General features: G+C 41.8%; 1 protein-coding gene across 1 annotated transcript; it reads left to right on the forward strand.

The window, feature by feature from the left end:
- Window positions 1-457: 457 nt before the first annotated feature.
- YIPF4 (Yip1 domain family member 4) lies at window positions 458-24421 on the forward strand. The gene is made up of 6 exons (XM_075864438.1): window positions 458-793; window positions 11114-11267; window positions 13921-14092; window positions 16658-16735; window positions 17568-17681; window positions 24067-24421. The coding sequence occupies exons 1-6, from the start codon at window positions 712-714 to the stop codon at window positions 24202-24204; spliced, it is 738 nt and encodes a 245-aa protein (XP_075720553.1). The 5' UTR covers window positions 458-711; the 3' UTR covers window positions 24205-24421.
- The last annotated feature ends 211 nt before the right edge of the window (window positions 24422-24632 follow it).

A 24632-nucleotide genomic window follows, 5' to 3' on the forward strand; every position in this document is an offset into this window, starting at 1 on the left:
CGCAGGATTTGCTGTCACTGAACCCGTCAGTGACGCTGAACTAACGGATACGGGATTCAACGAACGACACAGCTGCTCTGTATGCAGAATACAAAGCAGCTGTATCTGAAAAAGCAAAAATATTTTTTAATAAAATGTAATTACAATGTTGCACCAATCACACTGATGGACAATTTTATTTAATAAAGAAAAAAAAAGTTTTGAACGTGTACATAGCCTTTAAGGCCTTTTCAGGCCTCTTCATTAAGGGGTTAAATATTTCCACTACGATAAAAGTTAAACTACCAGAGAGAATCATCTTTGCTTTGTCAGACAATTAGTAAACAAGTCTGTCATAACTGTGCACAAACTGGTTGCTTTCTGGTTTGTTTTTTTTAAACAATAAAAACTTTATTAAGAACATAGAAAACGACACAATCACAACAAGTAATGTAAACACCGGAAGATAGCCGGATGTCTCGTGTTCACAAACGCTGCGTGGCTAGTAGGGAGGGGCGTTCAGGCAGAAGTGGACTCGACTTCAAGTCATTAGGATTTTTTCCGCTGTACCTGAACCGAACTGGTTGTCATTTGACGTAACACCAGAAGGTGGGACGCTGGTGTCCTGGTATGTGCGTGACGTCACGGCGTTCTCCTCCCCACGTAGAGCCTGTGAAGCTGGCCTGAAACGTCACTGCCGTCACCAACATCACCCCTAGCAGCAGTAGAAGGATGCAGCCGCCGGGCCCTTCCCTGCACCCCCATAACAATAATCCTGGGGACTTCACCTTTGTATCGTCCACCGAGGAAGAAGGTGAGGCCTAGTCCTGACACTTCTAGTGCTGCGCTGTCCTCACACGTAACGCTGCGCTACCATTACCAGTGCTCTGCCTTTAATAAAGTCATGTGTGCCAGCTCAGCTGTCTGTGTGTACAGAGGTATAAACTCTCCTGCGCTATTTCCTGCCCTATAGAGATGTTTACGTCTGTGTACTGTATGTGAACGTGTGCTGTGTTGTCACTGGCAGGAAGGTATAGGAGAATGTACAGTAAATGTAAAGAGGAACAGAGGACTGTGTGTGGTTACTTTCGGGGTACACCCTTGTGGAGTAGCCCATTCCCCCACACAAGCAACTTTGGTCTTTACGTTATTCTGTCTGTCGTTTTTACTGTCAAAATGATTTCTGTTAATGTCCCCATTGATTTCATTAGGATATTTTTCGATGGCAGAGTCCATCAATTGGCTTCAATTAGGCTAGGGCGACACTGCGACTTTGGCCGCGACGCAGGACACATGGCCTAATATCGATGTGTTGTCCTGCCCGAATAATGAAAGTCAATGTTGCCATGCTGTGACTTGCAGGTTGCCGCGACCCGAGCACGACAGTCGCAGAAAAATACATCCGGTTCGAAATTCTTGCGACTGTCGTGGTCGTGGCAACCTGCGTGTCGCAACGTGGCCACTTTGACTCATTACCTGTGTCGCGGCCATGTAGCCCAAGCCTTAACCTCTGTTCTGTTGTGTTTACCATTGAAGTCAATAGAATGTATTTGTGATGGTTTTGGCTTCGATATGTTCAAAACAAGTCAAATGTTGGGCTCTATTCAAATCCTGTTTGGTCATTATGTCAGTGCTCTACATCTGGAAATAAATAAAAACAATCAACATATTCTGTACAGTGTCCAGAGGCTTATATGGGGTGGACGTATGTGAACATTGTGTCCTTGGGTTGCTATGCTTTACAAAACAACTGAAAAGTAATGCAAAATATATGTATGTAAGTTCATGGCAGACGGAAAAATAAATGTTGAAAAAAATATGAAACTTTAATTTCCTTTTAAAAAATTAGGACAAACAAAAAACACAAATCAAATGGACTCTACCTGTATAGCCTCTTTTTTTTATTTTTTTTAATTCTTAAAAACCGCATACTGTTGGTATATACGATTGCATTGTAGACACAATACAGTAGGATATTTTGAATCTGTACCATTTTCATTTCCATTTTATTTTTGATGCATTGGAAAGAAAAGAAAAAAAAGACAATGACCAGAAAGGTGGATCCAGCCTCGCGAGATTACGCTTGCTGTGCTGTAAGTCCCACACAAACGTTACCGAAGTGTCGGGATAGTGAATAGACATCCCGTCCTGGCTGGAAGCAATGTCTATTAAAGAGGCTCTGTCACCAGATTTTGCAACCCCTATCTGCTATTGCAGCAGATAGGCGCTGCAATGTAGATTACAGTAACGTTTTTATTTTTAAAAAACGAGCATTTTTGGCCATGTTATGACCATTTTCGTATTTATGCAAATGAGGCTTGCAAAAGTACAACTGGGCGTGTTGAAAAGTAAAAGTACAACTGGGCGTGTATTATGTGCGTACATCGGGGCGTGTTTACTACTTTTACTAGCTGGGCGCTCTGATGAGAAGTATCATCCACTTCTCTTCAGAACGCCCAGCTTCTGGCAGTGCAGATCTGTGACGTCACTCACAGGTCCTGCATCGTGTCCGCACCAGAGGCTACAGTTGATTCTGCAGCAGCATCAGCATTTGCAGGTAAGTAGCTACATCGACTTACCTGCAAACGCCGATGCTGCTGCAGAATCATCTGTAGCCTCTGGTGCCGACACGATGCAGGACCTGTGAGTGACGACACAGCGTGATCTCTGGAGAACACGGCTGTGTCTGCACTGCCAGAAGCTGGGCGTTGTGAAGAGAAGTGGATGACACTTCTATACACAACGCCCAGCTAGTAAAAGTAGTAAACACGCCCCGATGTACGCACATAATACACGCCCACTTGGACTTTTACTTTTCAACACGCCCAGTTGTACTTTTGCAAGCCTCATTTGCATAAATACGAAAATGGTTATAACTTGGCCAAAAATGCTCGTTTTTTAAAAATAAAAACGTTACTGTAATCTACATTGCAGCGCCGATCTGCTGCAATAGCAGATAGGGGTTGCAAAATCTGGTGACAGAGCCTCTTTAACTCTCAAGACACTTCAGTAACATTAATGTGCGAGTATGTGAATGTACATCATGATCTAGCAGGATCACTATATGCTGAGTAAATGAATGGAGAGAAGTGTATGACGCTGATTGGTCAGTGTCATACACTCCTCTGTACAACGCCCACTCGGTCAATAAGTAAAACACGCCCAGTTGTCTATTAAGAAAGTCATTAGCATAAATCTAAAATAGGTCATAACTCCGTCAAAATCGTTTTTTTCTAAATAAAAACCACTGCTGTAATCTACATTACGGCGCCGATCACAGTAGAAGATAGGCCACTTATAATGTGGTGACAGAGCCTCTATAAATGGTCACTAACTTTTCAACAGACAGCGAATAAATATAAAAGACTTTGTAATATGTTACTAATTAGAAATGCCTTTTTCTCCACTTATCAGGCTTTATTCCTCCCACTCCCACCAGCCCCTCTAGCTGGTCACTCACTCGAAGGCTGGGTTCAGGCATGCGTTTTTTCTTTTGGTAGATACCATGTCACTCAATGGGTGTTCATCAACCAAAACAAAAGACACATGCTAAAAATGCAACAAAAATGCACAGTGTAAACCCAGTTTAAATGTACTGCTTTTTATGTCTCCTCATCTCATTGAGGGATCAGGTTACAGCTGCCTATAGAAGTCTAAGGAGAGTGGATAAGGGAGCAGGAGCATAGTGAGAGAGAGACACACATGATGCAGCGCCTTCTAGTAGGTGTTCTATCTCACCCCAGTATTGGATTCACAGCTACTCTGCTCTTCACTGCTGTGTAATCTCCTCCATGCTGCTACTGCTTCTATACAAAGATGTGTCCACCCTTACCTTTGCTTGAACTTGGTTAAGGACTCCAATCCCTCCTGAAACAAATTCAATACAATATCGCGACATGCTATCAATACTATTGACAGGCTTCAATTCACATTACAAACAGTGGGTGGCCACATGTAGCATAGACATCTTGTGACATTGTTTTTTTCCCCATGTTTTTTATCATAGCTGGTCATCTTGTGCCACATATCTCAGGATATGTTAAGATAACCGGAAAGGTATGAAGGACACCTCTGTAAGATAGAGATAGGAGAGCAGATTCTCCTCTTGTCTGTGTGCAGTCTATAGAAGACATGATTGTTGTTAGGATCCACCCACTAGCTCAGAGAAAACGAAGAATTATTCTGAACGTTAAGGCCCTGTTCACACAGAGGAAACCGCGCCGCAAAACTCCTCAAAAACCGCCCAAAAATGCCTCCCATTGATTTCAATGGGAGTTGGACGAGTTTTTTTTACCGCGAGTAAAAAAAAATGCGTCGCGGTAAAAAGATGCGTCATGACCCATCTTGAGGCGGTTTCCGCCTCCAAAACCCCATTTCAATCAGTCAGAAAGAGGAAAAAAACGCCTCGACGAGTGTTTTGACGAGTTTTTGTCAAACCACTGTGCAAAAACCGTCTGGAGCCGTTTTTCCTCCTGCAAAAAACTCTGTGTGAACACAGCCTAGGGGGTTTTCCAGCCAGTAAAAATGGATGGCCTATCCTCAGGATAGACCATCGATAGCTGATGGGTTGAGGTCCGACTCCCGGGACCCCCGCCGATCAGCTGTTTTGAAGAGGCCGCAGCGCTTGTACGAGTGCTGCTTTCCCTTCCTTTCTTCTTGCTCACTGTGAATCTTCGACGTGTGTTTAGCAGCGATTCACAGGTATTGTAGCCTTTCCTCCCATTAATTTCATTATAGCTGTATAAGGACTTTTTTTGTGTGGAATAAGTTGTATTTTTTAATGCCACCATTTTGGGGTACTTACAATTTATTGATTAACTTTTTTTTAGTAAGATACTGGAAAAAAATCTGAAATTTCGCCATACTTTTTTGCGTCTTAATTTTATGCTGTTTTACCGTATGGTCTTTAGTATTGCAGCGATACCATATTTATGTTTTTTTTTTTATGTTTTACCACTTTTACACAGTAAAAACACTTTTTTTTTTTTTTTTTTAAATTATTTATTTTTGTGTCACCATCTTTTTAGAGTCATAACTTTTTTCATTTTTTCACTGTAGCTGTATAAGGGCTTTTTTTTTGGCGGGACAACTTGTAGTTTTTATTGGTACCATTTTGGAGTACATTCGACTTTTTGATCACTTTTTATCAAATTTTTTTCAGGTAGAATGAACGGAAAACAGCAATTCTGACACTTTATTTTATTTTTTACGGCGTTCACGTGTGGGTTAAATAATATCATCATTTTATAGTTGGGGTCGTTACGGACGCGGCGATACCAAATATGTGTAACTTATTTTCACTTCGATCCCCGCCGTTAACCCCTTAAGTGCAGAGCTCAAACGCGAGTGCTGCACTTCAGGTGTTTGCAGCTCATCGGAACCCCAGCAATGAAATTGCCGTGATTCCAGTGGCTGCAATGGCAACCGGAGGCCTAATACTGGCCTCCCAGTCTGCCTAGCACGGAAGCCGGTCAAGATCCGCCCGGCGGCGTATCCTGATCGGCTTCCGTAGCTGCCGGCAAGATGGCGCCGGCACAGGAGCTGATCCGGCGTCATCAGCGGTGGAAGTCAGCTGTAGGTTTTTGCTGACATCCACCTGTAATGCCAGGAACCGGAGCTAGCTCCGATCCCTCGCATTAACCCCTTCGATGCAGCAATCGAAAGTGATTGCTGCATCTTAGCGGTTGCTAGCAGATCGCCAGCCGTGACAGGCAATCAGGACTGGCGACTGCTGCTATGGCAACAGGAGACACAATGGCCTCCTGCTCTGCCATTGCGGAAGCCGACTAGGCCCCGCCGGGAGGCGAAGCCTAATCGGCTTGCTGTCAGTGAATAACTGACAGATCTAATACATTGAACTACGTAGGTAGTGCAATGTGTTAGAAAAAAAACATCAGAAAGTTGGAACTTCAAGTCCCCTAGTGGGACTTGGAAAAAAAGTGTAAAAAAAAAAAGTTTCAAGTAATAAAATAAAACACAATCGCCCTTTTTCCCTTATCAAGTCCTTTATTATTGAAAAAAATAAATAAACCATACGTATTTGGTATCGCCTCGACTGTAACGACCTGAGGTATCAAAATATTATACTATTTATTGCACGCGGTGAACAGCGTAAAAAACAATACCAGAGTTTCTATTTTTTGGTCACTTTGCCCTTCAAATATTGGAATAAAAAGTGATCAAAAAGTTGCACGTATCCAAAAATGGTACCTATAAAAACTATAGCTCGTCTCGCAAAAAACAAGCCCTTATACAGCTCCGTCGACAAAAAAATTAAAAAGTTATGGTTCTCACAACTTGGCGACAGAAAAAATACATTCTTTTTACAAAAGTAATTTTATTGTGCAAAAAGTTGTAAAACATAAAAAAGTGCTATAAATTAGGTATCGCCAGAATCGTACTGACCCGCAGAATAAAGGTAACATGTAATTTATAACGCATGGTGAATGTTGTATAAAAAAAAACCTAAAAAAGCTATGCCAGAATTGTGGTTTTTTTGTTTACCTGGCCTCCCAAAAAATAGGATAAAAGCTGATCAAAAAGTCGCATGTACCCCAAAATGGTACCAATAATAACTACAGCTCGTCCCGCAACAAACCAGCCCTGAAACCACTACGTATATGAAAAAATAAAATTAATTATGGCTCCAATAAGTCAGGAAATAAAAAATATGCAGTTGTGCCCGAGGGGAACATTTCTTCTGTTTCAAGAGGTGATTTATCAAGGACCTAAAATTAGGGAACCAGGAAGGGGGGGGCCCAAACATATCTGCTAGAAGGGTGCCCGTATTATACCAGGACAACACTTTCCCAGCAAAATTCCCCAAACTGCAAAGGTGCGGAGTGTGGACCAAAAGGGGCATAAGAAAGGACCCCATATATCAGTGCGACACCGGCCTGTGCAGAAAGGATTGCTTCACAGCGTAACACACATCTATGGATTATTTTATTGTTTTTTTACCCCATTATTATACCACCTGACTATGCCCCTGATGTACTCTGCCCAGCTTACATGTACCCCCACATTATAAATGGAAACACCAGTAATACTCAAACAAATCTACTACCAAGCAAAATCCGCTCTCCAAAAGCCAAATGGCGCTCTCTCCCATCTGAGCCCTACAGTGTGCCCAAACAGTAGTTTCCTTCCACATATATGGCATCGTCATACCCGGGAGAACCCTTTTAACAATTTTTGGGGTGTTTGTCTCCAGTGGCATAAGCTGGGCATGACATATTTTTACTACTGAAATGGCATATCTAGGGAAAAATATAAATTTTTAATTTGCACCATCCGCAGCGCATTCATTTATGGAAAAGACCTGTGGGGTGAAAATGCTCACTACACCCCTTAATAAATGCCTTGAGGGGTGCAGTTTCCAAATGGGGTCACTTCTCAGGAGTTTCTTTTTATTTCACATCTGAGCCTCTGCAATTGTGAACCAATACTTTGTAAATCGCCAAATTAGGCCTCAATTTCGCATGGTACGCTTTCATTCCTGAGCCTGGTCGAATGTCCAGGCAAAAGATTAGGGCCACATGTAGGGTGTTTCTAAAACCGGAAAACACTGCATAATAATTAGAGAGCTGTCTTGTTATGGTGGCACAAGCTGGGCACCACATATTGGCATATCTATGGAAAAAAAATCCCATTTTCACTCTGCTACATCGAGTGCTTACTAATTTCTACAAAACACCTGCAGGGTTAACATGCTCACTACGCCACTAGGTAAATGCATTGAGGGGTGTAGTTTCCAAAATGGGGTCACTTCTGGGGGGTTTTCACTGTTTTGGTCCCACAGGCGCCCAGAAACCAATCCAGCAAAATCTGTACTCCAAATGGCGCTCCTTCCCTTCTGAGCCCTGCCATGTGCCCAAACAGCCATTTATGACCACATATGGGGTATTGCCGTACTCTGGAGAAATTGCTTTACAAATGTTGGGTTCTTTTTTTCCTTTATTTGTTGAGACAATGAAAATTTTTGCGCTAAAGCTACGTCTTATTGAAGAAAAAGGATTTTTATTTTCACTGCCCAATTCTAATAAATTCTATGAAACCTCTATGGGGTCAAAATGCTTATTACACCCCTAGATGAATTCCTCAAGAGGTGTAGTTTCCTAAACGGAGTCACTTTTTGGGCGTTTTCATTGTTTTGTCCCCTCAGGGGCTTTGCACATGCGACATGGCCTCCGCACACCATTCCTGCTAAATGTGATCTCCAAAAAGCCAAATAGCGCTCTTTCCATTCTAAGCCCTGCCGTGTGTCCAAACAGCCGTTTATTACCACATGTGGGGTACTGTTTTACTCAGGGGAGAAATTGTTTTACAAATTTTGCAGTGCTTTTTCTCCTTCAGTCCTTGTGGAAATGAGAAAAAATTAGCTAAACCTACATTTTCTTTGAAAAAAAAATTATTTTTATTTTCAGGGCCTAATTCCAATAATTTCTGCAAAAAACTTGTGGGGTCAAAACGCTCAGTATACCCCTAGATAATTTCCTCAATGGGTGTAGTTTCCAAAATGGGGTCATTTGTGGGGGTTTCCACTGTTTTGGCCCCTTAGGGCCTTAGCACATGTGACATGGCCTCCGCAAACCATTCCTGCTAAATGTGAACTCCAAAAGCCAAATGGTGCTCCATCCCTTCTAAGCCCTGCCGTGTGTCGAAACAGCCGTTTATTACTACATGTTGGGTATTATTTTACTCGGGAGAAATTGCTTTACAAATTTTGCAGTGCTTTTTCTCCTTTAGTCCTTGTGGAAAATAGAAAAAAATCGCTAAACCTACATTTTCTTTGAAATTTTTTTTTAATTTTCACGGCCTACTTCCAATAATTTCTGTAAAAAACCTGTGCGGTCAAAATGCTCACTATACCCCTAGATAATTTCCTTGAGGTGTGTAGTTTCCCAAATGGGATCACTTTTGGGGGATTTCCACTGTTTTGGCACCACAAGAGCCCTTCAAACCTGACATGGTGCCTATAATATATAATCGAATAAAAATAAGGCCCCAAAATCCACTAGGTGCTCCTTTGCTTCTGAGGCCAGTGCTTCAGTCCAGTAGCATGCTACGGCCACATGTGGGATATTTCCTAAAACTGCAGAACCTGGGCAATAAATATTGAGTTGCGTTTCTCTGGTAAAACTTTCTGTGTTATAAAGAAAATTGGATTAGAAATTAATTTCTGCAAAAAAATATGAAATTTGTAAATTTCACCCCTACTTTGCTTTAATTCCTGTGAAAAGTTTAAAGGGTTAAGAAATGTTCTAAATGCTGTTTTGAATACTTTGAGGGGCGAAGTTTTTAAAATGGGGTGAATTTTTTTGTGGTTTCTAATATATAAGGCCCTCAAAGCCACTTCACAAGTGAACTGGCCCCTGTAAAAATAGCCTTTTGAAATTTTCTTGAAAATGTGAGAAATTGCTGCTAAAGTTCAAAGCCTTAACATCCTAGAAAAATAAAAGGATGTTCAAAAAATGATGGCAATCTAAAGTAGACATATGGGGGATGTTAATTAGCGACAATTTTGTGTGCTATAACTGCCTGTCTTACAAGCAGATACATTTAAGTTGAGAAAAATGCTAATTTTTGCAATTTTTCGCGAAATTTTCGTGTTTTTCACAATTAAATGCTGAACATATCGAGCAAATTTTGCCAGTAACATAAAGTCCAATGTGTCAGGAGAAAACAATCTCCGAATCGCTTGGATAGTTAAAAGCATTCCGACGTTCTAACCACATAAAGTGAAACATGTCCGATTTGAAAAATGAGGCTCTGTCAGGAAGGTCAAAAGTGGCTAAAGAGGGAAGGGGTTAAAAGTAAGTTCACAATGTTGCGTGTCTATTGTATATGTTTTGAAAGGCCTCTTTTAGCAGGTTGAGCAGTTTTCCATCTCTGCTGTAAAATTGCCAGCACTTGCTGCTGTAATGTTCGGGGGAACCCTTGTTGGGAAGCTCTGGTCTAGGGGCAGCTTCAGTAATGCTGTTGCAAAGACCCTGGTATGCTATGAAAGGTATAACTAATTTCTGCTGAACTTACACTTTACGTCATGAACTTGTGAGAAAAAAAAATTAAACGGCAAGTTGTATTTATATTTCCCAGTGTTGTGACCACAGAATTTGGTAGCTGTAAGCTTATGTACACAATTGTCAGTACATGCGTTGGAGTTATTGGTCATTTCTCACCACCTCACCTGAAGTAGCAGCTAAGGCAGCTTTTTTTTACAAGTGTTAAGGGCACCACAGTCGTGGATAGCTTTTACTTATTATGCAGCATAGGCTGGCGGCACTAATGTGCTGGGTTTGATCCCTTTGGTGAAAAAGCGTTTTTGAAGAAAATTATTATTAATTTTATAACCCTCTTCCAGGAGCTGTACATATGAAATACAGAGGGGATTAAATACAAAACATATGAACAATCTATAAAAACAAGCAAGTACAATAAACATTGACTTACAGATTAACTGACTGGTATAGGAGGAGAGAGGGTCCTGCCCACAAGGGCTTACAGGAATATTGGAACACTGCATAGTGGCCGTGCTTTAGCTCTTCTCTTATTCACTTGAATAGGAGCAGACCTGCAGTAGTGCAGCATGGCCGCTATGCTACGACCAGAGCCGTCTTCTTCCAGCATGGACATCCTTGCTGATCGGTGCGGGGTCCGGGTGTCAGAACGCCACCGATCATATGCTTGTGGATAGGTCATCCGTATGAAAAACTGCCTCGTGCCCAGACAACCCCTTTAAAAGCCCATTTGCTGATTTCAGGCTGTAGTAAAATACAGTCCCCTGTAATAGCTGTGATTGTTACATTTTGTATTTTTGATACAGAAAGTACGTAAAAGAAATGTTTACAGCTACACCCTCAAGTAGTTTCCCCACAGTAGGCACCGGTAGTATATTTATGGGGTTTGCCATAAATATTTGATCATTAAGGGTCTGACCTATGGGACCCCCACCAGGCTGAGAACAGGGTTGTACAGTCCTAGGGGAACGGTGGCAGTTAATGGGTCATTTTTAAAACTCTCCGCACATTCGGTTGGTTCCATATCTCCTATTCACTATATTTCAGTCAAAATGCCATAATAGCTAAAGTTGAAGTTGACTCTTTAATTTGCTTCTATTTTCTTCTTTTCTTAGACCTTAGTGGTTCCATAGCTGCACCTGATGTGAAGTTAAACCTTGGTGGAGATTTTACAAAAGAATCGACAGCCACAACATTTCTCCGACAAAGAGGATATGGGTGGTTGTTAGAAGTGGAAGAAAATGACCCGGAAGACAATAAGCCTCTCCTGTAAGTGTTTGTCAAGGTTGAGATCGCTTTAGGTATTCCCTAAATGCTATCTATGTATAATGTAACCATAACAACTCGTTCACTACACACAAAAAAATGGTATAGGTCCTCAAGGGTTAAAGTGTATATCCAGTCTCCCAAAAGCAGAGACTGAATTAACTGTATAAGTACCTCGGGCCTTGTTCTTATCTGCGTTGGAGACTCCGGTTGCAAATTCCGTCAAAAATCCTTGACAAAATGACGGAAACCCGACAGAAGTCAAAGGATTCCGTCAGAGTGCCGTTGTTTACAGTCATGTCATCCGGTACTGCCATTATTTTGTTTGTCTTTTACTATGACTGAACAGATACATGGAAATAATGACGCAGGTGTCAACAGAGCCTTAGTACGGGCAAACTATTAACTGGTTCCTGACCGCTGACTATGTACTTACAGCTGGCGGTCAGGGTCCTTAAAACCCGTGCCATAGACTATTTACGGCAAAGGTTTTAGCTTGATGCCTGTGCGATCGGGCAGCTGAATGTCGAGTCCGGCAGTCAATGACTGCCGGGGACCCTGAGGAGATGATAGGAGCAGCTTTTGCTGGTTCTATCTTCTCTGAGGTCTTCTACACAGTGCTCAATGAGCGCTGTGTATATTAATAGCGGCAGCGCCACTGCCTCTATTGGTCCCGGCGATCATGTGACCAGTCTGGCAGACTGCTGCTGGGTCTTACCAGCATAGCTCTATTAGTGACAATAGTCACTATAACAGAGGTGATTTCCCCTGTAACTGGGGCTAAACGGTGTCTGGTCCTGAAGGATCAAAATAGCCGGTCCTGAACCGGTTAAAGTCAACAGGCCCATGAAACAAAGGGATCCCACAGCAAATATGGATTAAATATGGATTCCTATGAGAGATAACGGACTGCTGTGATGGCTGAAAATCTACTAGCCCTATCTAAATGGGTTAAAATGATTTACAAAATGTATCACCTATCCACAGGATAGTTGACAAATATCTGATCACTGGGGCTCTGACTACTGGGGCCCCAAGTCCCATGTGTGTACGATGAACATGCGTTGATACCACTCTGTTCACTGTGGCACTGACAAGCATAGCCAGACACTATATTTGGCTACCTTTATCAGTCCCATTGACTGTAAATGGAGCGGTGGCAATGCATGCGCACTACTGGGCATTCACATAGGGGACTCAAAGGCCTGCGTTCTCGTGATCGGTGGGAATAGGTGATAAATGTTTATAGGAGAAACCTCTTGAATGAATTGTATAGCAAATTTAAAGTTGTAAGTAAGTTTTGCCTGCTAGTAAATGTTAACTGAAGCTGGAGGTTCACTATAATTCCTTTTTAGGACACTCTGGCTGTGACTTTGGGAAAACTAGTGAAAAACTTCTCTATGTTGCAGTCTGTGATTTTTGGCTACATTGTCCAGAAACAAAAAAATAAAGTTTTATATTCCAGATATAGTCGTATTGCAGCCTCTCACAGGAATATCCAAATAAATGACCCCAAAAAATTTGCAAAACTCGCAGGTGATGTGAGATTTTCTTTAAATCCATGTCTTAATGGTTTAGGCTCTTCACCTCTGCACTAGGTTTTCTATTTTCTTTAGTCATAGGAACAGAAAAACTGAAGAGCATGATCTGTCGCATGATGGAAACAAACGGCACCCGATGGAGCCCATTGACTTTAATGAGTTTCGTCCGGTTTCCATAATTTTACCAGGAAAAATAGCGCTGCGCTATTTTGTCCGGCAAACATGAAGGAATCTGCGAACAGCGCTTTAATCTATGGTTCTAGTTCATCAGAAGTGTAACTTTGCTTTTTGCCTAATTTGTATTAGCCCATTTCTGCCGCAGCTATTTTTCAATTTAGTTTTTCCTACCCGCTTTCCAAAAGCCATAACTATTTTATTTTTCTGGCTGCAAAGCAATATGAGGGCTTGTTTTTGCTGGACGGGTTGTGTAGTTTTCAATGGCCCCATTTTTGTACCATATAATTCACTGGGAAACTGAAGAATAATTCTGTGTTGTGGAATGGGAAAATAACTGCGATTCCTCCATTGTTTTTTGGTTGAAACGTCGCAATTGTTTTTATGCTTGGTGAATAAATCAAATACGCTTCTTTGGATTATCTTGAGTGATGCAGTTCCTTTACACCAAATTTACAGTGTGTGTATATGTATGTATATACATATATATATATATATATATATATATATATATATATATATATATATATATAGTTATTTTCTCCCTTGATTGGGGGGGGGGGTGAGCTGTTGTGACTATCGGTACCCGTTTTGGGTACATACAGCTTTTTTAGCTTAAGTTCCCTCTAGAATTGCATCTGGGCTACCAGTTTTTTAACTTGTCATTAATACAAACAGGGGATAGACCCCTATAGACTATATTCACATATGCAGTTTTTGAGACGAATACAGTAGTAGAAGAGAGTAGACATATTAGTTATTCCTTCCTATTTGCTCCACTTCTGGCTTTGGTTCAAAAAAACAGCATGTGTGATTTCAGTCTAAAATATATATATTGTACTACAATATTCAGGACGGCATTTGGCACATATTTCGGGCAATTATTTACCTTTTGTAAGAAGGAAATCCCTCTGATTTTATTTTAACTTCCTGTTTTGCAGTGAGGAGCTGGACATAGATCTTAAAGACATTTACTACAAAATACGCTGTGTTCTTATGCCAATGCCATCTCTTGGATTCAACAGACAAGTAGTAAGAGACAACCCTGACTTCTGGGGACCACTCGCTGTTGTTCTGTTCTTTTCAATGATCTCCCTGTATGGACAGTTTAGGGTAAGTATGTCATCTTTGTATGCAATAAGGGGGGTTAGTGAATGCTATGATTACTTTCAAGTAACTGTTTATGCTTAGTAAGGCTTTTGTATTACTTTCCCCTGTCCATTGCTATCTCAGGTATTACTTATCAGCTTTAAAGAGGCTCTGTCACCAGATTTTGCAACCCCTATCTGCTATTGCAGCAGATAGGCGCTGCAATGGAGATTACAGTAACGTTTTTATTTTTAAAAAACGAGCATTTTTGGCCAAGTTATGACCATTTTTGTAGTTATGCAAATGAGGCTTGCAAAAGTCCAAGTGGGTGTGTTTAAAAGTAAAAGTCCAAGTGGGCGTGTATTATGTGCGTACATCGGGGCGTGTTTACTACTTTTACTAGCTGGGCGTTCTGACGAGAAGTATCATCCACTTCTCTTCAGAACGCCCAGCTTCTGCCAGATCACGCTGTGACATCACTCACAGGTCCTGCATCGTGTCAGACGAGCGAGGACACATCGGCACCAGAGGCTTCAGTTGATTCTGCAGCAGCATTGGCGTTGGCAGGTAAGTCGATGTAGCTACTTACCTGCAAACGCTGATGCTGCTGCAGAATCAACTGTAGCCTCTGGTGCCGATGTGTCCTCGCTCGTCTGACACGATGCAGGACCTGTGAGTGATGTCACAGCGTGATCTGGCAGAAGCTGGGCGTTCTGAAGAGAAGTGGATGATACTTCTCGTCAGAACGCCCAGCTAGTAAAAGTAGTAAAAACGCCCCGATGTACGCACATAATACACGCCCACTTGGACTTTTACTTTTAAACACGTCCACTTGGGCTTTTGCAAGCCTCATTTGCATAACTACAAAAATGGTCATAACTTGGCCAAAAATGCTAGTTTTTTAAAAATAAAAACGTTACTGTAATCTACATTGCAGCGCCTATCTGCTGCAATAGCAGATAGGGGTTGCAAAATCTGGTGACAGAGCCTCTTTAAATAACTTTTAACATAAGCCTTTTTCACCCTTCGATGATATACAGATGGGAACTTCATGGGGATCCATGATTTTAATGTCCCACCTATGAACACCATTTTATAGTTTATATGAATGAACCTACGTAACAAGTTCAGTAATGTTTTTAATACATAGCACTACTAATCTGGTACATATCCTAAGGTGCAACCTGTATCATAGTCTGGAGCTACCGTCACAATTCTGCAGACTTCAGGGCTGAAATCTCCCATCAATACGCGCTGGCTCAATATCTGAACAGAGCTTTCCCTGTAGACTTGCATTCTGGGAAGTGTTATCTTTCTAATAAGCTCTGTACAGTAACATGATGTAGGAAAACCCCACTGCATTGTAGGAGCTCAGGTAATGCTTGGTTCACATCATGCTTTAGCAGTATGTTTAGCGATTTATGTCGGGAAAGCGCCCCAAGGTACAAGCTAAACATATCCATAGGCTCGACTGAGGCCAAAAGTGTCCTTTTGGTCTCCATCGGGCTGGTACACGCCTGTACACCCTTTTTTCTTTTTTTTTTTGGAGGATGGAATAACGTGGTAGACTACACTATTCCAACCTGCTTGTCCCAGGGATTCTGGCCCTGGGGAATTCCCTGATGTCACTGTCAATATATAACCGTAATGTCAGGGGCTTTCAACCACAGAGTTCCCGGCCAAAGCATCGGAAGCCCAGCATTGTAGCTCCTGATATCACTGTGCTGTGCCCGGTAACATCAGGAGCTTCCCCGGAGACAGCTCTTCAAATACTGCTCATTCAAAAAACAAAAAGTGGACCCAGGTATCTGGTGGGCTGAGGTACACACAAAAACACATCAATATCGCCAGAGGCAAAAAGATTAGCCCTTGTTTCCAAGATACCTATTGAATGCTTACTAATATTGTGGCGTATAACTCTATTATGAATAACTATAAGCATACAAATGAAGATTAAAAACGCAATGTGAACTGAAAAAGTCTCCATATAATGATACTAATAATAGTCTGTAGTCAGTACCATCTAAGTGCAGAGTCAAACCACCATCTGTGATGGCCGCACTTTTCCCCTGAGAATGCCACTTCGGTGGTGAGACATCTCGGGGCGGCTCTTTCTAAGTCCCTTTTCAAGCAGACTGCAGCCGCGAATCATAGTTGTTTCATATAGGTAATGCGACCATCAGAGATGGTGGTTTGACTCTGCACTTAGATGATCTTGACTACAGAGTATTATTAGTATCATTATATGGAGACTTTTCAGTTCACATTGCACTTTTAATCTTCATTTGTATGCTTATAGTTATTCATAATAGAGTTATACGCCACAATATTAGTAAGCATTCAATAGGTATCTGGGAACAAGGGCTAATCTTTTAATATTTTTGCCTCTGGCGATATTGATGTGTTTTCAAATACTGCTCTTCCTGTGGAGTTTAGGTGACGTGTCCCACTGTGTCCCTATACAGCGGGATACATGCCTACCTTTAATCATATATATGCTAATGGCAGTGTTAGATGTAAACATATTTTTCTGTTTGAACTAAAATGCTAAAACTTATTTTTAAATACATATGTATTTATTGTGTAAAGGTTGTGTCTTGGATCATTACAATTTGGATATTTGGATCACTGACCATCTTTCTTCTGGCACGAGTCCTTGGTGGTGAAGTAAGTAAACACTCTTTTACTGTTACTGCATGTAAAACATTTATCAAATTATCTTTACCACTTTAGTGGCGTAGTCGCACATTTAGGTGCAAGCCATATTTGCGCAAACCTTTTTGACTATTCTTGCCATTTTTGAAAAGTGGCAAGAAAAGTTGGCGGGGTTAGGCTGGAGGGGCCACTGTTAGCCCGACACATTTACTATTATTTACAGCATAAATTGGCATAAATTGTAGTACAAATCTATGCCGGCTCATAGCAAGCTTAGATTTTAATTTCTGGCGCACAAACAGCCAAAGATGTGGCAAATGTTTTAAGAGGCGTCTCTTTATAAGTTTTGCAAATTTTACTCCAACATACTTTTAAGACTGGCGTGTGAAACACTTTTGAGTTCTCTTGTAGGCTTATTCCATCTTACCTTCCCTTTTTTCTATTTAAGGAGATGAGCGAGTATGCATTCCTAAAGTTCACCACTTATAAATTATTACTGCCTTACTGGGTACCTCCAAATATAAGTAGTAATGGATGTGATCCCGAGTAATGATCTGTCTGACCACATGGTTGATTAGGATCTAGTTGATCAATAATCTTTTCCCATGACCACATATTCCTGCAGGCTCTGCACTGTTAAAATGATTACGCTTAACACTGCTGTTGTTTCCCACTTCCTACTCCTATATTGTAACATAACCCTGCCCCATTTTTTGGGGGTTTTGAAGCTGAAGCCAATGTTACCCCGATATAAATATAAGTTCTGAAATCTAGAGCAAAGTTTGGAGTGACCCATAGCAAACCGTATGATTACCATTCAGTTTATTTTTTTTTCTGGCTTTAGGTGTCTTATGGACAGGTGCTTGGTGTTATAGGATACTCCTTACTTCCGTTAATTGTCATTGTCCCTGCACTTGTGGTGGTTCGATCCTTTGAAATCGTGTCTACAGCAATAAAGGTAAGGTGTCTACAAATGAGAAACTCATAAAATGTTGAAATATGTTGTGTGACATTATTCCAGAGCACTCAGAAATCACCTTTTTAAAGTGAATGCTGTTATTTGTGTATGTGAATGATGGAGACCACTAGACAAAAGGGGGGGTCTTCCTGTGTCATCCCATCGGCGACGCCAATTGGTTGTCATGGCATCTGGGGGCATAATGAAGGCCCTGGGTCTTCCATGTTGCTCCTCCTTTTAGGCCCTGCAGGAATGAAAGGCTATGTACACCTTTTTAATATTTTTTGCACCAAACACTGATGAAATCTTTTTTTTAATAAAAATGTTTAAGAGAGATTTTAAAGGTGTACATAGTTTTAATAGGAGACCTTTAAAACGACAATATACTGCAATACATATTTTAGTATATTGTACCAGCGATTATAGGATAGACTAAAAGAAAAAAAGGTAAGAAAAAGTGAGTTTGACACTTTTTAAATAAAATAATGTAAACAATAAAAATTGGTATAGTCGCATCCGTTTATGTCCGAACTATTAAAATCTAACGTTATTTATACCGCACGGTCAACGTTATAAAAAATAAAGCCAACATTGCAGGTTTTTGGTCACTTTGCCTCTCAAAAGAAAAAAACAAGGAAAAAGTTGAATGCACCCCAAAATAGAACCAATAAAAACTACAGCTCGCCCGCAAAAATCAAGCCCTCAAACCGCTCTATCGACAGAAAAATATAGTTCTGAATCTCAGAATATGGCTACACAACGATATTTTTTTTATTTTGTAAAACATACACTCCTCAACATTGAAATTACCAAGAAGGAAAAGTTTAGAAATTGTGGAAATCACAGGATCGATAGACATTTTAATGATATGCAAAGGATAAACAAATCAAAACAAAATATTCCATACATCTTGATGTATTTAGTATGAGCATCACACACAGAAATACACACACTTACACGCCTTGCCATGTTATCAATAGTTGTCTAAGGAATGTTATTCCACGCTGAATGCACTTGGGCACGCAAATCATTAAGATTGGCTGCTGGCAGCTTCATTTGCAATTGCCGATCAATGATGTCCCAGATGTTCACGATGGTAGACTAGTCCAGAGATGCTGCAGGCCATGGTAGCACATTTAGGCCTGGCAGTCTGCTCACAGTAGCATGAACAAAATGCGGCCTGGCATTGAGTCCTGTTGAAAAACGGCTTCTGGAACACTTTGGAGAAACTGGTCCCATGGCCAAATCAATGTAACGCTGAGCTGTTGGTGTACCTGAAATGAAGACTAGAGTGGTCCAGCTAACGTGCATTATGCCACCCCACAACATAATGCCAGGAGTAGGGATCAAGGTTTTGTCCACTTGGTCTCCAGACCAATTTCCGGCTATCATGGCATCTGAGACAAAAGTGGGACTCATCACTGTAGAATGATAGATCTCCATTCCAGTCTTGCTGTGCACCATGATAGCCTTTGAGAGTGATGGCATGTGGTCAATGGGACACCTGTAGCTGGACGTCTGGCTTGTTTCCCAATGTCGTTCAAACGCCTTCTGATGGTTTGTGTCGACACTGGTTGCTGCCCTACCTAGGCTTGGCAAGTGATATCACTTGCAGTACATAATGGATCACTACGTGGTATTCTTCCAATCAGACGATCCGTCCATGCAGAGGTTCTTCTCCGTGCACCTTTTGCGGTCATTCCCGTTTATCTTTCTCCCAACCCCTGGGACACGCAACGTTGAACAGTGCTGACGTCCCGGCCTAGGCGCGTAGCAATCTGCCGGAGTGATAAACCAAGGTCTCTAGGTTCAAGGATTCTGTCCCTCTAAGTTTGCGACAAGTGGCGATAACAGGCACATCGATGTGCGATGCCTCCTGTTCAATCATCCCACACCACTAAATCCGATTTTTGAAGATTCATGTGGCAAAAAAACTTTGCTTTCAATCGGGCTTTTATTCCTCTCCCACATGCCACAGATTGGAGCTAGGTGCTTAAAAATTTCATCATTTGCAGATCTTTGTGACACCTGTTACTTCCTCAATTTTAATAACCTTACAGCTTTCCCTTCCTGGTGTTGCAATTTCAATGTTGAGGAATGTATATACATTTAGTACAGTAGCGCTGTAATTGCATTGACCCGCATAATAAAGTTACCATTTCATTTTTACTGCACGGTGTTCGTTGTAAAACGAAACCCAAAAATCTATAGACTAATTGCTGTTTTTGGGTTTTTTTTAATGCCACCCCACACTTTTTATTTTTTTTAAAAGCTCATCATATGGTAAATTAAATTGATGACATTAAAAGTCACATCTCGTTCAACAAAAAAACAAGTCTCAAACGGCTAGGTCCACAGAAGGAATAAAAATTAGGGCTCATAGAAGGCGGGGTGGGGGGAAAAACCGGAAACAGGCCCGAACCTTAAGGCTATGTACACAGTTTTTTTACACGGAAACCGCGCCGTAATACTCGTCAAAAACGGTGCGAAAATGCCTCCAAATGATTTGCCCTATCTAAGGGCATTTACGCCTCTGACCTCCCATTGACATCAATGGGAGGCAGAGAAAGTGTATTTCGCAGCTTTTTATGCCCACAGCGCTCAATGGCCGCGGGCGAAAATCGGCGTGCAGGGATAGGAAAATCTGCCTCAAACTTCCAAACGGAACTTAGCCTAAGGGGTTTAAAAATGGCACTTTGACGGTATTAAGACAAACCAGAAAAGATATTCTGCTTCCCACTAGTAGGGCGATTGCCCTCTTGACCCCATCCACCTATTTATACACTTTTTAATGGAGAAAAAACTTTTTTTATTGCCCATTTTTCTGTATTTCAATATTGCGTGTGACAAAAATAAATATTGGCTAATAATTAGACCGGGGTTGCACAACCTTTTTGTTGTCCAAAGGGATACATTGCTCGTCAATAAAAGTTTAAATGGGTATTCCCATCTTAGACAATTATAACATATTGACACTATATGCGATAAATGTCTAACAAGTGGGGTTCCACTTTTGGAAAAACACGAAAAAATAGTGTTTCACAACTCCCATAAACTACAATAGAGAGATCAGCGTGCATGTGTGACCACCTCGTCTCCTCTCTAAAATACTGAACAAGTATTCTCTTTATATATGGGTGTCACATGATGATAATTATGGCATTTCCTGTGGACATGCCAAAAATGTCTCTAGTGAGAAAACCCTCAAAAACTGAAACACTGTGTTATGCCGTGAGCAGGGCCTGAGGGGGCGGTGAATGAAACAGAGATTATGCAGACTCCTCCCCCCCCCCTCCCCCAGGCCTGCACTAGGCATAACATAGTAAAAGCTTTAACTGGACTGCTCCTTTATGTTGCTTAAAATAGAACTCGTACAGCCTCACAGTGCCACCCCATGAGGGTGCCAGCCGCTAAGTGTCTCCATAACAGTGCCAGATGCACCATTTGTACTCCCCAGATCTTGTGCTGCGCTCCTCCTTTCTATGACGAGGAATGTAAGCAATCACTGCATGATCAGCACAGGAAAGTGAAAACGGAGCTGCCATCTAAGGCCGGATTCACACGAGCATGTGCGTTTTGTGCGCGCAAAAAAACGCTGCTTTTTGCGCGCGCAAAAGGTCCGTTTCTCATCAGCATATGGTGCGCGGCTGCGTGATTTTCGCTCAGCCAGCATCATGATGACACTGGTTTTATGTTTACAAACAGAAAAGCACGTGGTGCTTTTCTGTTTTCATTCATTGTTGTTACTGCTGTTGCGCGAATCACGCGCGGCACCCGGAAGTGCTTCAGTGTGCCGTGCGCGATTTGCACGCACCCATTGACTTCAATGGGTGCGTGCAGCGCGAAACACGGCCAAATATAGGACATGTCATGAGTTTCACGCAGCGGACATACGTTGCGTGAAATTCACTGACAGTCTGAACGGTACCATTCAGTAACATAGGTCCGTGCGACGCGCGTGAAAATTATACGCGTAGCACGGACGTATGATACGTTCGTGTGAATAAGCCCTAACGATGGCATTCCGTTCTTTGCATAAGAAAGGTGGTTGGACAAGTGGTTGTGTGCCGAACAGAAAGGCATTGCGGTTGTGCACCCCTGGACTAGATTGTTGGCTAAGCAAAGTAGCAAAAAAAAATCACCCCCTAAATCAGGGGTCTCAAACTCGGCCGGGTAAGTGGGCCACATATAGAAAAAAAAATTTGAAGTTGACGTGCCGCATTACTTTCAAATTTGATACATTACAAAATTATTGTTAATTCATTATTTGAACTACTATAACACTATATTACTATAATAATACATTACTATAACAATAATACGTTCCTATAATACTACATTACTATAATAATAGCGCTAGGTTTAACCCGTTAGTGACCGCCAATACGCCTTTTCACGGCAGCAAAAAAGTGTCAATTTCCCCCCCAAGAAAAAAGTTAATAAAAGTTAATCAATAAATAATATGTACCTCTAAATGGTCCTATTGAAAAATACAACTTGTCCCGCAAAAAACAAGACCTTATACAGCTATTTCGACGCAAAAATGAAAAAGTTATAGCTCTTGGAATGCGACGATGGAAAAACGTAAAAAATACCTTGGTCATTAAGGTTTAAAATAGGCTGGTCATTAAGGGGTTAAACTTACCGGAAATTTGCAAGATTTCTCCACGTGCTTATTTCAACAATCCACTTTTACAGTTTAAAGGCAATGTGTTGCCAGAAAAACATGTTTTGTTTTTTTAAATTAAACATTTAGTGTGTGGGTGATTAAACATTGTTCAAATTTTTTTTATTTTTTTCACGAGTCAGGAAATATTATAAATTAATTCTAATTTATAGTATTTCCCATTTCTGGTCACCAGATGGAGCTATTCCCAAAATTGCAGCATTGCAAAATTGGGTAAAAAGCCCTCGCTCTAGTGAGCTCTCAGCATCCCCCCCTCCTTTATCCTGGCTAGTGCCGGGATAAACGAGGGGTTTGAACGGTCTAACCTCCTACACTGTGTGTCGCCATTTTTTGAGCTAACACACAGTGTAGTAGGTTTACATACAGTAGTAAACGTACACAAACACGAACATACATTGAAATCTCTTACCTGCTCCTGCCACCGCGGCTCCCTCCGGTCCGTCCGCTCCGTCTGCTGCCGCTGGTCCAAGTGCACAAGTCCGGAAGCCGCGACCGGAAGTAGTAATATTACTGTCCGGCCGCGACTTCCGGTCCACAGGAAAATGGCGCCGGACGGCGCCAATTTCAAGTTGGACTGTGTGGGAGCGGCGCATGCGCAGTTCCCACACAGACGCCGTACACACAAGTGAATGGGACGGGAGCCGTTCGTCGTCCCTATCGGACTGTGGCTGCCGTATTCCATGTCTGTATGTGTCGTTAATCGACACACACAGAAATGGAACAAAAAATGGCAGCCCCCATAGGGAAGAAAAAGTGTAAAAATAAGAAAAAGTAAAACACAAACACACAAATAAATATAAACGTTTTTAATAAAGCACTAACATCTTGAACATATGAAAATTTTTTCTGTGGTGACACTGTTCCTTTAAGTGTCGCTGAATACAGTCCGGCAGCGTTGGGCAGACACACAAATGTCAAAATTAGGCAGCCCCTTTTTAGATCGTGCCACTGGGCCCTCTGTCGATGCTGTCACCGGGCTCTCTGTAGATGCCTAGTACCAAAGACACTCCCAGTAGATAGCTCCATTGGGGCTCCCCCTTGGAGTGGAATCCCCAGCCAGAGCGTTGCCGACTCTTTGGCCAGGGATTCCTCTGCTGGAGGAGCCCCTGATGTCACTGTTCATACACAGTGATGTCAGGGGATCCTCCTGGACCGGAATGTGATGTTAGGGACAACCCCAGAGCCGGTGTCCCAGGGCGAAGCACTAGTATAGGCTCTGCTCTGGAACTTTGGGGAAACAACTGACATTACTGTTCATATATGGACAGAGATGTCATGGGCAACCCCAGAGCTGGAGTCCCGGGCAGAGCGCTACTAGCACTCCTACTGGGACTCCAGCTGTGCTCCTGACATCTCTGTCCAGTTCTGGGGAAGCCCTGGACATCGCTGTCCATATGTGGACAGCGATGTCAGTGGAATCCAGAATCCCGGAGCAGAGCCTATGCTAGCGCTCTGCCCGGGACTCCGCTCTGGGAAGACCCTGACATCGCGTGTCCATTCATGGACAGCGATGTCAAGGATTTCAGAGTACCAGAGCAGAGCCGATACTAGCGGCTCTGTGTCCCGCGGGCCACAGATGACAGCCTCAGGGGCCGCGTGCTTGAGACCCCTGCCCTAAATGCTTGCTTTGCAAATATCTTTTCACTTGTGCAGTTTGATACTTCTACAAATAACTGTTTTTTGCTGTTTTATTTGCAGCTGTTTGGAGTGTTCTGGGCTGCTTATAGTGCTGCATCTTTATTAGTTGGAGAAGAGTTCAAGACAAAGAAGCCGCTTCTTATTTATCCCATTTTTTTATTGTACATTTATTTCCTATCTTTGTACACAGGAGTGTGAGGACCTGTCAGATGCTCTATTCATTTGGTACAGTGGTAAAGTGTAATGCTGGATGGGTTGTTAAGGAGTCTCCCTTCCAAATCTTTGGTGTTTACGCCTATATGTATATATTAAATCCAGAGCTCTTGTCAAGGAGCTTATTCTTTCTGGCAATATGGTGCAGGCCCGTCTGACATAGAATCAACAAAGCAATTAAAGTTCTAACTTTTTTATGATATTAGCATTTGTCTTATGTTGAATCTAAATGAAAACCTTGAGCAAAAGCAGCAGTTAACTGATCTTTCCACCCCTACACTATGTATATAGCACATGACTGTTATTAGATCTGGAACACTTATAATTCTTTGTCTGTGCGTAGAAGCCAACTTGGATTTCTTTTACAATAAGAAAAATGAAGACATTTGTGCAGCCTGCCCTTGCTGCCAATA

Source organism: Rhinoderma darwinii, chromosome 4, assembly GCF_050947455.1.
Source record: "Rhinoderma darwinii isolate aRhiDar2 chromosome 4, aRhiDar2.hap1, whole genome shotgun sequence".
Taxonomy (NCBI): Eukaryota; Metazoa; Chordata; class Amphibia; order Anura; family Rhinodermatidae; genus Rhinoderma; species Rhinoderma darwinii.